The following is a 14,179-nucleotide window of genomic DNA, read 5'->3' on the forward strand; positions in this document are numbered from 1 at the left end:
ATACAGCCAAATGCCTCCCTTCCTAGCAGTCCCTGGGCCATTTCCCTGTGACCTCAAAGGAAGGTTTAGGGCACAGGCTGGGGAAAGGGACATCAAAGGATATGAATCGGTATCTGTGCACATGGCCGGAGCACTGCAGGCCGGGTTGCCCTCTCCTCCACACACCTTGCTCTGGAGAAGGCAGAGGATGCCGGGAGACAGCACTTCCTGTCCTGGAGCCCAAAAGCTGTCAGGCCAGAGCATGCCAAGGCCGCCTCTGGGAGAGCTGTCAATTCCCCGAGTTCACAGGCAGTTTCTCCAGGTAGAAACTGCTGTCTGTGTCACTCCTGGGCCTGTCCAAGCACAGTGACCGGGCGGAAAGGAACTCATTGCATTCTTAGCGCCACCCTAAGGTACAGCTGGAAATGGAAGCGCGTGCAATGCTAAGAGCTAGCCTGACCATCGGCGCAATCGCCTGTTCTGGCAACAGCGTTCCTTAATGGAGTACGAGGCAGAACGGACGCTGAGGCCACCCAGCCCAGCCGTCTCATTGAGCCGAGAACTAAGTTAGTTCTCAGGTTCGCTAGTTGGCCCCAGATCTCCTGACTCTCTTCATCCTGAGAGGCGTTTATACCTTTTGGAAGTAACTTCCCCGTGGGGTGAGCCATCAGGATTTGCTGCGAGTGCCATCTTGTCTCTCCAGTTCCAAACAGGCCAGAGGCACAGACCATCAGTAAACAACAGCGGCTTCTTCCCAGGTCAGTTTCCATCGGCCGCATTTTCTCTCTCCCACACGATCAGTTCGTTATTCGGGGGCTGTGAAGGTGTTTCTCCTCGTCACCGGCTCCGCCTTCTGTAGACGGTGAGGCCAGAGGAGGAGATTGTGGAGTATCTGCAATGATAGACAATGCCCTGTCCTTTACTTCACTCACTAGGCCTGTGACCTTGGGACTTGTAACCCCGTGTAAGCCGGGCTGGTTACTGGATGTTCACACCTTGGATAAGAACGGCTCCTTCCCTTCCGTACCTCCTAGTTCTCGCTACCCCACCTTCACAGTTGATCTTTAGACCTCCCCCCCCCCCCCCCCGAAGAAGCTGGAGGGACTGAATTCACGCTGTTGATTAAAAGCTTATGTTTATTGGGCGCTGCTGATGTCTGCCAGGGCGTGTCCCAAACACCTAAGGAATTATTTCATTATTCGTTGAATTATTATTCATCGGCACCAGTGTTATGAATTAAGTACTGTTTTTGCCCATTTATTTATCTTTTAAATATTTTTTATTGGTTTCAGAGAGAGGAAGGGAGAGAGAGAGAAACATCAATGATGAGAAACATCAATTGGCTGCCTCCTGCACGCCCCTTACTGGAGATCAAGCCCACAACCTAAGCATCGGCCCATGAACATGACCTCCTGGTTCATGGGTCAGTGCTCAACCACTGAGCCACACAGGCTGGGCATCCTGCCCATTTTATAGATGAGGAAAGTTCCCACAGGAGGGAAATGGCAAATGCAGGATTTGAGCCCGGCCAAGTCTCACTCCAGCCTGTGCCTCATGCTCCCAAAATGCAGGAAATACACCATTTTTGTTCACTTTTACTATAGACGCCATTTCCCACTCAAACCAACCTCAGAGTCACCATGGCCTGGAATAAGTGTCATTTTTAGAGCTAGCGGTTTATTCTTTGATGCCTTCAAAGACTCAAAAGCCAGAAAGCAGTGCTGAGGCACGTAGCTTTCATGAGTGGGAGCAACACACTGTTTCATGTATAACCCATATTCATCCAGAGCAGGTGGATAAAATCAGCATCAATAGGTGGCTTCCCAAAAGGCATACAGAACGGACATGATAAAAAAGCTGAATGAATGGCACGAGGGGAGAGTAACGGGAGGAAAATCATGAAGCTAAGGGTGAGATTTAACAGGAAAAAACACATACCCCATGATCCTGTACACTGGCTGACCAGGAGCAGCAAACTTGTCTGTACCCTCCCTGACAGCCACCGCAAAAAGCAACTCACAGTCAGGGGCGAAAGCCATAGAATAGGGTAACCAGTTCGTTTCTCGAGGACGCCCAGTTTCCCCTAATAGTAAGGCAGGTGAGGACCGCCCTTGCTCCTCACCGCCTTCATCAAAAAGCAGGATGTGTTCAGGGTCCTCAACCTGCTCACAGAGATACAGGATGGACCCTGAGCTGATTGGTAGACCCTGTCTCAGGCAGGTTGGTAGCAGGAAAATGTCATAGCAGAAGCATTTCTACAGGAGATCAATGCAAGGACATCTAAATATGTGGCCTGCTAGTGGTTTTAATACATTAGCCGAATGCAGGCCATAAAGGAATGGGTGCACTCTGCTTCTTTGAGTGTTTTTCTCCCCTGGGCTCGGAATAAGGATTGGGTAGCTACGCGGTCAAGTTTGTAATCCGTAGCAAGGACACCCTAAGCATTGTGGTCCACATGTGAAATGTGCGGGACACACCCAAGACACACAGCTCAATGAGTGGCCCAGCCAGTCACAGACCCACACCAGCACGTGGACAGCTAGATCACGGGGTCCCCGAATCCTGCCTCCGAGGGCATGACTGTCATTTTCACTTGTTAAATTAGATGCTGTTTTTACCAATTGCTGGCGCCTTTGTATTCTCATCTCTAACTCTGCTATGAACCCAGAACAGTAAACCTTACCCGTAGGGATGAGATATTCAGTGGCATCTTGGTTAGCAGGTCAGATTTCAGTTATTTCAGATTGTTGCTGAGCCTCTTTTAGTCCCTCAGCTCTGGACCCTTTTCGGGCTTTTATTTGTTGCCGTGGTTTGAGCAAACTGTGTCCCGAGGCTACTTGGCCGTCTCCTGCCACCCTCTCCCCCCAGATGCTAGTCTTGTACTTAAGCACTTGATTATTTTTTAAATATATTTTATTGATTTTTTACAGGGAGGAAGGAAGAGGGATAGAGAGTTAGAAACAAAGATGAGAGAGAAACATCGATGAGCTGCCTCCTGCACGCCCCCTACTGGGGATGTGCCCGCAACCAAGGTACATGCCCTTGACCGGAATCGAACCTGGGACCCTTCAGTCCACAGGGTGACGCTCTATCCACTGAGCCAAACAGGTTAGGGCCGCACTTGATTATTAACAACATCACGTTGAATGGGACACACACCAAATGACACAGAGCAGAAGAGCATAACTGTCGGTAGGTCGACCCTAGAAAACGCCTGGTCCTCAGTGTAACATCCAGGGGGACCGGGTGCGTCCCTGTCGCCCGCCTGTGCTGACAGCACACTGAGTTCACCCCCAGCGTCCGTTCCCACGACAAGCCCCAGACACGCCGAGTCCAGGCAGCCTTGCCCTCCCCCCCGAAGAGCTTCCGCTCCCAAGCTGTCGGCTCCCTCCTGACAGTCTGTTCCTTAGCCTTTCGCAGGAGCCTCAGTTGTCGCCCCGTCTTCTCTGTTCCTTTTCTGCCCTTTGACCTCGGGGGCCCACCGGCAGTTGGCCACTCGTGCCCAGGACTGTGCTTCTCTAGCTGTCTCTGCTGGAAACCCTGAGCTCTGCTTCTTAGTCTCTGAACATCGTCGGAGGCAGGACTCTGAGTGATCGGCTGATAAAAGGGATTTGAAATTCGGTGCCTAAGACCCCGTTTTCTGGGGCCGCTCTCATGGACAGCTAGACCCTCCCAGTGCTTATTCTAAGGAAGACCTGGAGCCCTCGCCTTTTCTCTTCTCTCAGGTCCCCTCACTTTTCCAGTCACGAGGCCCGTGGTCACGTGGGGGAGGCGAGGCCAGCAGTTACTAGAACCTGGGATTAGGGGGTGACTTGCTCCCTTTTAGCTGCTTCCCTCGGCCTCTTAAAATAGCTCCAGCTCGGCCGCTAGTTTTAAAAGCTAAGGTATGATTTAAAGCTCTGCTGCCTCCTTTCTCTCTTCTTCCTTTACCCCCTGTTTAAGCCACCCCCACCCCTGCTGCCGTCTAACCAGGAAATGTGCAGGGACACGGGACAACCACATAAGCAGCATGCTTTCTGCAGCAGCCGATTTGCGAATGCCTCCAATTAAGAGTTGCTCACAAGAATTACAAGAAGTCGCTCTCACTCACTCTGTCCCTATGTTTATAAATGTCAAAGATTTTGAAATCATCCCTATGAATGCTTTTCCTCAAAATATGGCAGAAACATATGTCTTCTGCATAAAGACATACCTGCTTGCCAAGCCCCACCGAGTAATATATAACCGAGTGTCAGCTGGCTGAGTCTCACCACCAAGTTAGGGCCGCTGTCCACCGAACGGACTCCTCTTGGCATCCCCTCCGCAGGTTCATGCAGACCCTTCCGCATAACAGGCTGGTCCTTCCACATGAGTTAGAATCACTGGTTTTCTGGTCTGATTTCCCTGTCGCTCGCCAGCGACTTGAAGGCAAGGCCCACTGTGCCGTATTCATCTTGTATGGGCATCAGTAACATTTTTTTCTTTTGAACGGAGGGACGGATGGGACCATACGGCCTCACTCCTGACCGCCTAGGCCAGTGATGGCGAACCTTTTGAGCTCGGAGTGTCAGCATTTTGAAAAACCCTAACTTAACTCTGGTGCCGTGTCACATAGAGAAATTTTTTGATATTTGCAACCATAGTAAAACAAAGACTTATATTTTTGATATTATTTTATATATTTAAATGCCATTGAACAAAGAAAAATCAACCAAAAAAATGAGTTCGCGTGTCACCTCTGACACGCGTGTCATAGGTTCACCATCACTGGCCTAGGCAGTTCCTTGTCCTCCATTCCTTTAGACTCAGGGCCTCAGGCACTAGCTTCCAACCCCGGGTAAGTGAACCGTCACGATGTCTCAGCTCTGTCCTTCCTTCTTGCCCTGCACGCGCCCCCGGAACTGCTTTCCAAGGTGGTCCATCCGCCAGCCCCGCCCTGGAATCGGGATCGCCTCTCCGGAGGCTGCTGGCGTTTACTTTTTATAGTGGCCATCCAAGTAGTGTTCGTCTGGTCCAACATTCTCATCTTTGATCAGACATCCTCGTGGAAAACAAAAACCCTGCTGTTATTTGTGAAGGTTATTCAAGGACAGGATTCTGTGCTTGCCTTCCCAGTTTCTGCTGGCAACCTGCTGCCTTTATCTTTCCGTCCCGTCACTTCATCCGCTGCAAACAGGTTCCTTCTAGCAGATCCTGGATTTCGTAATGGGTGCGATTCGCCTTCCTCCACCTGAGAACTGTCAGGCATTGGGGTTGCTTTGCCTCTCCGCTCCCCCCGCTGAGTGCAGGGGCCTGCGGGTTCTCTCTCTGCAGGGAGGGAACTGGTATCTACCATGAAGACCGAAGGGTGCTTTCCCAGAGTTCCCTGGTGTCCGCTAGGCATCTGCTCCCCCTGACAGTCTGTGTGACTCTTCACCTGGTAGCAGCTAAATAGGAATTACCCTATTCTGTGAAATGTCAAGTAATTCTTGCTCTTTGGAAGTGAACTTGAAAATGAGGGCTTTGTTACAATAAACATTGATTTAGTACACTTGAATGATAGCCTTTTTGGCTCTTTTTTTTTTTTTAAACCCCCGACAGAATATCTTTAAAAACAACAACTTTTTATTATGGAAATTTTCAAACCGATGCAGAAGTAGAATAACAGAATAATTCCTTATGTGGAAGTCTCCCAGCTTCAGCAGTTCCCAATGCATGGCCAATTTATTTTATCTGAGTCCCAGTAAAGTACAGTTGACCTTGAATGGCATGGCGGTTTGTGGTGCTAACCCCCTGTGCTGTCGAAAATCCACATAAAACTTTTGACTCCCCAAGAGCTTAACTGCGTATCTTGACGGCCAGGGCTTAGGTTCTGAGTGACTTGGTTCTTCGGTAAGTCTCAGTTCCAAAGAGGCGATTGTGCCAACATGTCCTCCACTTGGACAAGGTATTTCGTGCATGATTGATAAAGCCCACTTTAATAAAGATCAAGGTGGGTTTAGGCAAAAATATTCACATCCCTCTTTTTAAAAAAAATATGTTTTTATTGATTTCAGAGAGGAAGGGAGAGGGAAAGAGAGAAACGTCAATGATGAGAGAGAATCATGGATCAGCTGCCTCCTGCACGCCCCCTACTGGGGATGGAGCCCGTAACCTGGGCATGTGCCCTGACCAGGAATTGAACCGTGACCTCCTGGTTCCTAGGTCGACGCTTAATCACTGAGCCACGCCGGCCGGGCACTCACACCCTTCTTGAACTTTGGAGTTTCCTCCCTAAACAGCCTTTGGCAAGTGAGACGACGGCCCGTGAGAAGTGGGTCGTCTCTAGCTCTGGTGCTTCCGAGAGGAGTCTGCACGGGCTCCCAAGAGGGGCTGTTCCGAAGGCCGTGGACTGGCACTGGCTTCCGCATGAATCAGCAAGGCCAGGCTTGGCATTGGGACAACTTTCCCATTTTCTGTAACAAGAACAGCCGTCAGCAGAAAAGCCTTCTCCGGGAAGAGCGGCCCATGGGAAGTACTGTCCCCCTGAACCCGGGACGTCACACCTGCTAGTACCAGGCAGCGGAGCCGTTTGCCGAGAGAGGAAGTTCTCAACGGGTTCGGCCACTTTGAGTAAACTTTAAAGGATGCGGAGGAAATCATTAAACTCCTTCTTATTTATGGTATTAATTGTACATACTCATTTACAATCAGATATATCCCAGGGTGGGCACAAGTAGGTTCACAGTTGTGAGTACACATAACACAGAGTTTCTATTCCGGTATGATTATTGTATTATTTCTTTGTACAACTATAAACCAACTTTTGCCCACCCCTGTGAATGTACATATTTCAGGAAACAGTTTTATTTTCGGGCTTTCATACATCTTTGTCATCAGTGCTTCTGATATCAACAGTCACTGTTTAAAAAAATTGTTTTGAAGAGGTTTTTTATTGATTGTTAGAGAGAGAGAGGAAGGGAGAGGGAGAGAAACATCGATGTGAGCACAAACCATGATTGGCTGCCTCCTGCATGCCCCGTACCAACTCCCTGCCAGCTTGGGGAATGTGTCCCGACCTGGAGTTGAACCGGCAACCTTTAGGTGCACAGGGTGAGGCCCAACCAACTGAGCCACACCAGCCAGTTGCTTTCTGATTCGCTGACAGTTTTCTAGGAGATGTCATGATGCTTGCAACTGGGTTGATTGAGCCAATATACCTTCATCACCCAACGTTTCATACTGATAACCAGAAATTTAGGGCAAAGCCACAGACTGGTTTCATGAAGCCACAGATTGGTTTCATGAATCAATTGGCCCGTTGTCCTCTTAACTGATCGGATAGGTATGCATACCCAAGCCTCACAGCCTCTCCACGTTATTGCTTCTCAGAGGGACTTTGAAAAGGCTTGTTTACGGAAGAGGTGTTAATTTCCTCCCCTCTTTGAAACCACACCAGCACTAGCTGAAGCTGTTTCACACTTGCCTGTCATCCCCAAGCAGTACTTTGTTGTTCAGAGTAAAGTAGCCTAGCACAGCAGGGCTCTGAGGGGAACTTACACTGGGCATTCACACCAAGGATGGCTATTTACCTTCTGTAACTCCCTGGCCCTCGAGGCCACCTTAACCCAGACCTCTGAGCAACCCGCTTTATTAATTTATTTATTTAAAATATGTTTTTATTGATTTCAGAGAGGAAGGGAGAGGGAGGGAGAGAGAGAAACATCGATGAGAGAGAGGTCAAAGTGTCCAGGATGCAGGAGACCCTCACTGAGCTCTTATTTTGTTTTTCTATTGTTGTTTGGTTTTTAAAAATATTTGTATTGATTTCAGAGAGGAAGGGAGAGGGAGAGAGAGAGAGAAATATCAATGATGAGAGAGAATCATGGATCGGCTGCCTCCTGCACGCCCCCCACTGGGGATAGAGCCCACAACCCGGGCATGTGTCCTGACGGGGAATCGAACCGTGACCTCCTGGTTCATAGGTCGATGCTCAACCACTGAGCCACGCCGCCCCGGTGAGCAATCCTGTTTTAAACGCCCATCCTCTGTGTGTCTCTCTCTGCAGATCAGGGCACACCCCCAGTTCAGCGACCTCTGCCAGAGGACCACGGCCGCCTCCTGCTGCCCCAGCTGGACGCTGGGCAACTACATCGCCATCCTGAACAACCGGTCGTCCTGCCAGAAGATCGTGGAGCGGGACGTGACCCACACGCTGAAGCTGCTGCGCGCCTGCGCCAAGCACTACCAGAACGGCACGCTGGAGCCCGACTGCTGGGACGCGGCGGCCCGGAGGAAGGACCAGCTCAAGTGCGCCCACGTGCCGCGCAAGTGCACCAAGTACAACGCCGTCTACCAGATCCTGCACTACCTGGTGGACAAGGACTTCCTGGCCCCGAGGGCGGCCGACCACCCCGCGCCCGCCCTCAAGTACAGCATGCTCTTCTCGCCCACCGAGAAGGGGGAGAGCATGATGGGCATCTACCTGGACAACTTCGAGCGCTGGAACGCGTCCGACGGCGTCACCACCGTCACCGGCATCGAGTTTGGGATCAAGCACAGCCTGTTCCAGGACTACCTGCTGATGGACACCGTGTACCCCGCCATCGCCATCGTCATCGTCCTGCTCGTCATGTGCGTCTACACCCGGTCCGTGTTCATCACGCTCATGACCATGTTCGCCATCATCAGCTCCCTGATCGTCTCCTACTTCCTCTACCGCGTGGTGTTCAACTTCGAGTTCTTCCCCTTCATGAACCTCACGGCGCTCATCATCCTGGTGGGGATCGGGGCCGACGACGCCTTCGTCCTGTGCGACGTCTGGAACTACACCAAGTTCGACAAGCCCCAGGCCGACACCGCGGAGACGGTGGGCGTCACCCTGCAGCACGCCGCCCTGTCCATGTTCGTCACCAGCTTCACCACGGCCGCCGCCTTCTACGCCAACTACGTGAGCAACATCACGGCCATCCGCTGCTTCGGGGTGTACGCGGGCACCGCCATCCTGGTCAACTACCTGCTGATGGTCACGTGGCTGCCCGCCGTGGTCGTGCTGCACGAGCGGTACCTGCTCAACATATTCACCTGCTTCCGGAAGCCCCAGCCGCAGGTGTACCCCCACAAGAGCTGCTGGGCGGCCGCGTGCCGGGCGGGCCACAAGGCCCTGTTTGCCGTCTCCGAGGCCTCGCGCATCTTCTTCGAGAAGGTGTTGCCCTGCATCGTCATCAAGTTCCGCTACCTCTGGCTCTTCTGGTTCCTCGCCCTGACCGTGGGGGGCGCCTACATCGTGTGCGTCAACCCCAAGATGAAGCTGCCCTCCTTGGAGCTGTCCGAGTTCCAGGTGTTCCGGTCGTCTCACCCCTTCGAGCGCTACGACGCCGAGTACAAGAAGCTCTTCATGTTCGAGCGCGTCCACCACGGCGAGGAGCTGCACATGCCCATCACGGTGATCTGGGGGGTGTCCCCCGAGGACAACGGCAACCCGCTGAACCCCAAGAGCAAAGGCAAGCTGACCTTGGACAGCAGCTTCAACATCGCCAGCCCCGCGTCCCAGGTCTGGATTCTGCACTTCTGCCAGAAGCTGCGAAACCAGACCTTCTTCTACCAGACGGACGAGCAGGACTTCACCAGCTGCTTCATCGAGACCTTCAAGCGCTGGATGGAGAACCAGGACTGCGACGAGCCGGCCCTGTACCCCTGCTGCAGCCGCTGGAGCTTCCCCTACAAGCAGGAGGTCTTCGAGCTGTGCATCAAGAGGGCCATCATGGAGCTGGAGCGCAGCACGGGGTACCACCTGGACAGCAAGACCCCGGGGCCCCGCTTCGACATCAACGACACCATCCGGGCCGTGGTCTTGGAGTTCCCGAGCACCTACCTCTTCACGCTGGCCTACGAGAAGATGCACCAGTTCTACCGGGAGGTGGACGCGTGGATCTCCCGCGAGCTGAGCTCGGCCCCCGAGGGCCTGGGCAACGGCTGGTTCGTCAGCAACCTGGAGTTCTACGACCTGCAGGACAGCCTCTCGGACGGCACGCTGGTCGCCATGGGGCTCTCCGTGGCCGTGGCCTTCAGCGTGATGCTGCTCACCACCTGGAACGTGATCATCAGCCTCTACGCCATCGTCTCCATCGCGGGGACCATTTTTGTGACGGTCGGCTCTCTCGTCCTGCTGGGCTGGGAGCTGAACGTGTTGGAGTCTGTCACCATCTCGGTGGCGGTGGGCCTGTCGGTGGACTTCGCCGTCCACTATGGGGTGGCGTACCGCCTGGCCCCGGACGCCGACCGGGAGGGGAAGGTGGTCTTCTCCCTGAGCCGCATGGGCTCCGCCATCGCCATGGCCGCCCTGACCACCTTCGTGGCCGGGGCCATGATGATGCCGTCCACCGTCCTGGCCTACACCCAGCTGGGCACCTTCATGATGCTCATCATGTGCATCAGCTGGGCCTTCGCCACCTTCTTCTTCCAGTGCCTGTGCCGGTGCCTCGGGCCGCAGGGCGCCTGCGGGCAGATCCCTCTGCCCAGGAAGCTCCAGTGCAGCGCCTTCGCCCACCCCTCGCCCGCGAGTCCTCGGGACAAGGGACTGAGCAAAACCCACAGCGCGAATGCTTATCACTCGGGTCCCCGGGGCCAGAAATCGGACGCGGAGCATGAGTTCTACGAATTGGAGCCTCTGGCGTCCCCCAGCCGCCCCGCCTCTGAGAAGGCCGCCTACGAAGAGACCCACGTCTGCTCCGAGTGTCTCAGCGGCCCGGCCAAGAGTGCGGGGATGCCCGTGCCCGCGGCTTACAACGGCGAGCTCGGCCAGAGCGCCCGGGGCGAGCCGAGCTCTGCCTTGTTGCAGCCGGCGCTGGACCAGCGCGCCGTGCGCCACTTCTTCTCTCTGAGTCAGAGATGCGGCTGCCCCACTGCCTACAGACACGTGCAATACGGCCCACACTCCTGCCAGCAGATGGGCGACTGCTTGTGCCACCAGTGTGCCCGCGCTGCCGGCGGCTTCGTGCACGTGCAGAACGGCGTGGCACCCCTGCCCGTGGCGCACCGAGCCCCGGAGGGCTGCGTGCCCCCCGTCCCACACGTCCACCACTGCCCCTGCCTGCAGGGCAGAGCGCACCCCCCCACAGTGCAGAGCCCTCTGCCGCGGAGCTGCTTCTTCCACCCAGGGCAGCACCTGCAGGCCCAGGACCCAGCGGGCAGGGGCAGTGGACACAGCCTGCAGGGCCTCGAGGAGCCACGCCCGCAGGTGGCCGAGCCGTCAGCACTTGTCTGCAGGAGCTCGGGGTCCTCGCAAAAAGCAGGTGATCCTGAGAATAGCCAAAGGGGACCCGGTCCGCACAGAGACACGGGGACCGCGGCGGGCGGGGCAGGGGCTGAGGACCAGGACTCCGGGTCCGCGGGGCAGCCCGACAGGGTGGAAAGGGGGGCTGAGCCCTGCCCGTCACAGACCGACGTCCCCGTGAACTCAGAACGTTTACATCCGAACGAACCAAAATTTCTATTGAACCATTTCGTGGGGGAGGCTGGGTGCGGGTCCTGCCCGAACCGCCCCCAGGGCTGCGGCAGGATGGCGCGGGCGCGGTGCGGTGCCCACTGCCGGATGCCCGCCTTCGAGGCCGCCGTGCCTGCTGTCTTAGCACACGCGGAACTTTCTGGTGAAAGTCTGTTAATAAAAACACTTTAATAAATGCAGTATTAAATTCTAAATTCCGAACCGGCGCCTCGATTGTTCCTTTGAAGGGGAAATGAAACCCAGAAGGTTAGAAAAGGAGCCCAGATGTGCAGGAAGGAGAAGGTTTCACTTTGTTAAAAATCATGGGAGACTTTGGTATTCCGTGTGAACGGTCGGACACATATCTAAGAAGTGGTGGTGGATCCTGTTTTCTACTTTCAAAAAGTCCAGTTGTCTTACATCTAAATCCAGTTCGAAAAATAATGGCAGTGAGTCAGAGAGCGGAGTGTGAGTTATCTAGAAGTTTCCGTTCTCCTGGAAACCCCGTTTGGCTGATAGCTGCTTCTAGCTGCTTCTGGTGCCGTGGTTGTCAGTAGTTAGGACATTTGCACACACCACGAATGTGGGTTTTGGTAGAGCTCCTTTCGCTGGAATTCAGGAAGTGGAACCGTCGGCATCCTGCCCCTTCTGAAGAAAACTGGTAGAAATATTTCTAAATACCATGTCCCCCAACCCTCCAAAGTTGTATTTGTTATTTTCTAGGAATAGTCTTCTATATTAGATCTGCCTCTTATTCAGGGCTTTCAAACAAGAGTAGGAAGGGATCTCATGGTGTCCTGACTCCAAGCCACCTCCACCAAACCACAGTACTAGGTGGCTTTCCAGGTTTGCTTGAATACTTCAGGGACTTTAATTCCTTATCACTGGGCAGCACAATGTCACTATTTCTAACTCTGTAATGTCCTAGAGAATTGCAAAGCAGATAATAGATTAAGTGATAAGAGAAAAGGGCCCTTTCACTGTGAATTATTTGTAACTGGAGGGTATTTGCTTAGTGAAGGAATTACAAGCTGTTCTGAGGACATGCCTTTGAGGTTGGGGTCCCCGTGACCACAGTCGTTCCTGACTTCCCTGCAAGGTCACCTTTTAAGCCCCGGCTGACGGGGAAGTGGGGTGGGCCCAGGGCGCGAAGCTCGTCACAGAGAAGAGCTGTATTGTTTGAAAGAAGCTTCGAGGCTTCCTCTTGCAGGTAATTGCTGTGAAATGCACACCCCCTAAGACAGTATTCTTTAAAGTTATGTCGAGCTGCTCTGATATTAAATGTCATTGCAAGAATAGGTGCCCCAGCCTCAATCATCCTAACTTTGTGTCACGGGTAATAGGAAGAGTAGTTTTACAAATGGGGTCTCACGGACCATTAAATGTTCCTGATTCGTGTTGGTTCACATGGAAACCGTCTTTCCACCAGCCGTTAGGACCATTTCTGAAGGAAACATGAGGAAACAATGGCTTTGAAAGCAGCTGTCTTTTCTCTTAAAAGAGAGGGGTCATGTGAGAAGAAAAAAAATGAAGCCTGGGTTAAAAAAACTCCAAGACCCAATTGAGATTGCTTCTCATTGGATTCAGACATAGCCACGAGAGTAGAAATTTGTTGAAATTATGAGGTATGTGGTATGTGTGGGTGTTTTTTTAATGCAGAGATAACTACATGTTCAAATATTCTTTACAGCACAGCGGATTTTTCCATAATGCTCGCTGGCATTTAGTTTATCTACAGTTGCTACACGAATCCATGATGGGGTTTTTTGTTGTTAAAACGGCCACTTTCATTAATGTTTGATTTTTATACACTCAGAGGTTTTATATCTTTGCATTAAATAGATAGAAAAAGAGATAAGGCATGAATATCCGTAGTTGACTAGTAGAATCTTGTACCTTTTGCTGTTGACAGTGTTTTAACTGCCCTGATTTTGGATTTTTGTGTGTGTGTGTGGATTTTGTGTGTGTCTCTTCTCATGAGCTTAGGAAACTAGTGTGCACAACCAAGAACAATTTGCCAAATGACCGGATCAACACCGTTTCCATGGACTTCCCTGAGCCCTCGGTTGCAGCATGAACGTGACCGCACGCCGGCCAGCTAGGTCACAGCTTGCTAACTCGGCAGGCCTTCCTGAGAGTGGGGTGTGAGCGCTGTTCTAATTGCAGGGAGGGGAGGGGAGGAAAGCAATGATGTTCTGCCTTCAGCAGTCCGTTCAAAAAAGGGGCCCTCCTAGATGGACATTCTTTAGGCCACCTTGAGGCCAGTAGGATTTTAATCTTGAATAAGAAGATTAAGTCACCCCGGCCGGCATGGCTCAGTGGTTGAGCATCGACCTATGAACCGGTCAGGGCACATGCCCAGGTTGCAGGCTCCATCCCCAGTGTGGGGCGTGCAGGAGGCAGCCTATCAATGATTCCCTCTCATCATGGATGTTTCTCTCTCTCTCCCTCTCCCTTCCTCTCTGAAATCAACAACAAAAAAATATTTTTTAAAAAGAATATAAGTCAATGGCCAGTTTGTTAAGAGCATCTCTGTAGAGCATACATCTTCCTCTGAGGGGGTTTAAGCCAACATTGGAAACACCAGTCAGCACCTCCCCCGTCCTCCCCGGGTCCCTAAAATGCGATCCATTTCTTGACTTGCTGCTTATTATTCATGACTCTGTGATATCCCCGACCCTAACTATCACAGCGAGTCGAGTTACACTTCACATACTCAAACCAACCGGAATAGCCAAACTTCGACATTTATAATCACGTTTTTTCACATAACTTTCT

At 52.5% G+C, this 14,179-nt stretch overlaps 1 protein-coding gene across 4 annotated transcripts in view; it reads left to right on the top strand.

Annotated features, from left to right (window-relative positions):
- DISP1 (dispatched RND transporter family member 1) overlaps positions 1 to 11,623 on the top strand; it is a 90,367-nt gene extending 78,744 nt beyond the window's left edge. For all 4 annotated transcript variants that reach the window (XM_023744943.1, XM_014446087.2, XM_023744942.1 and 1 more), the window contains one exon: positions 7,985 to 11,623. In XM_023744943.1, the coding sequence (XP_023600711.1) occupies positions 7,985 to 11,593 (3,609 nt within the window). In that variant the 3' untranslated portion in view covers positions 11,594 to 11,623. The remainder of the gene's footprint in view (positions 1 to 7,984) is intronic.
- Positions 11,624 to 14,179: the final 2,556 nt, after the last annotated feature.

Source organism: Myotis lucifugus, unplaced genomic scaffold (assembly GCF_000147115.1).
Source record: "Myotis lucifugus unplaced genomic scaffold, Myoluc2.0 scaffold_500, whole genome shotgun sequence".
NCBI classification, from domain to species: domain Eukaryota; kingdom Metazoa; phylum Chordata; class Mammalia; order Chiroptera; family Vespertilionidae; genus Myotis; species Myotis lucifugus.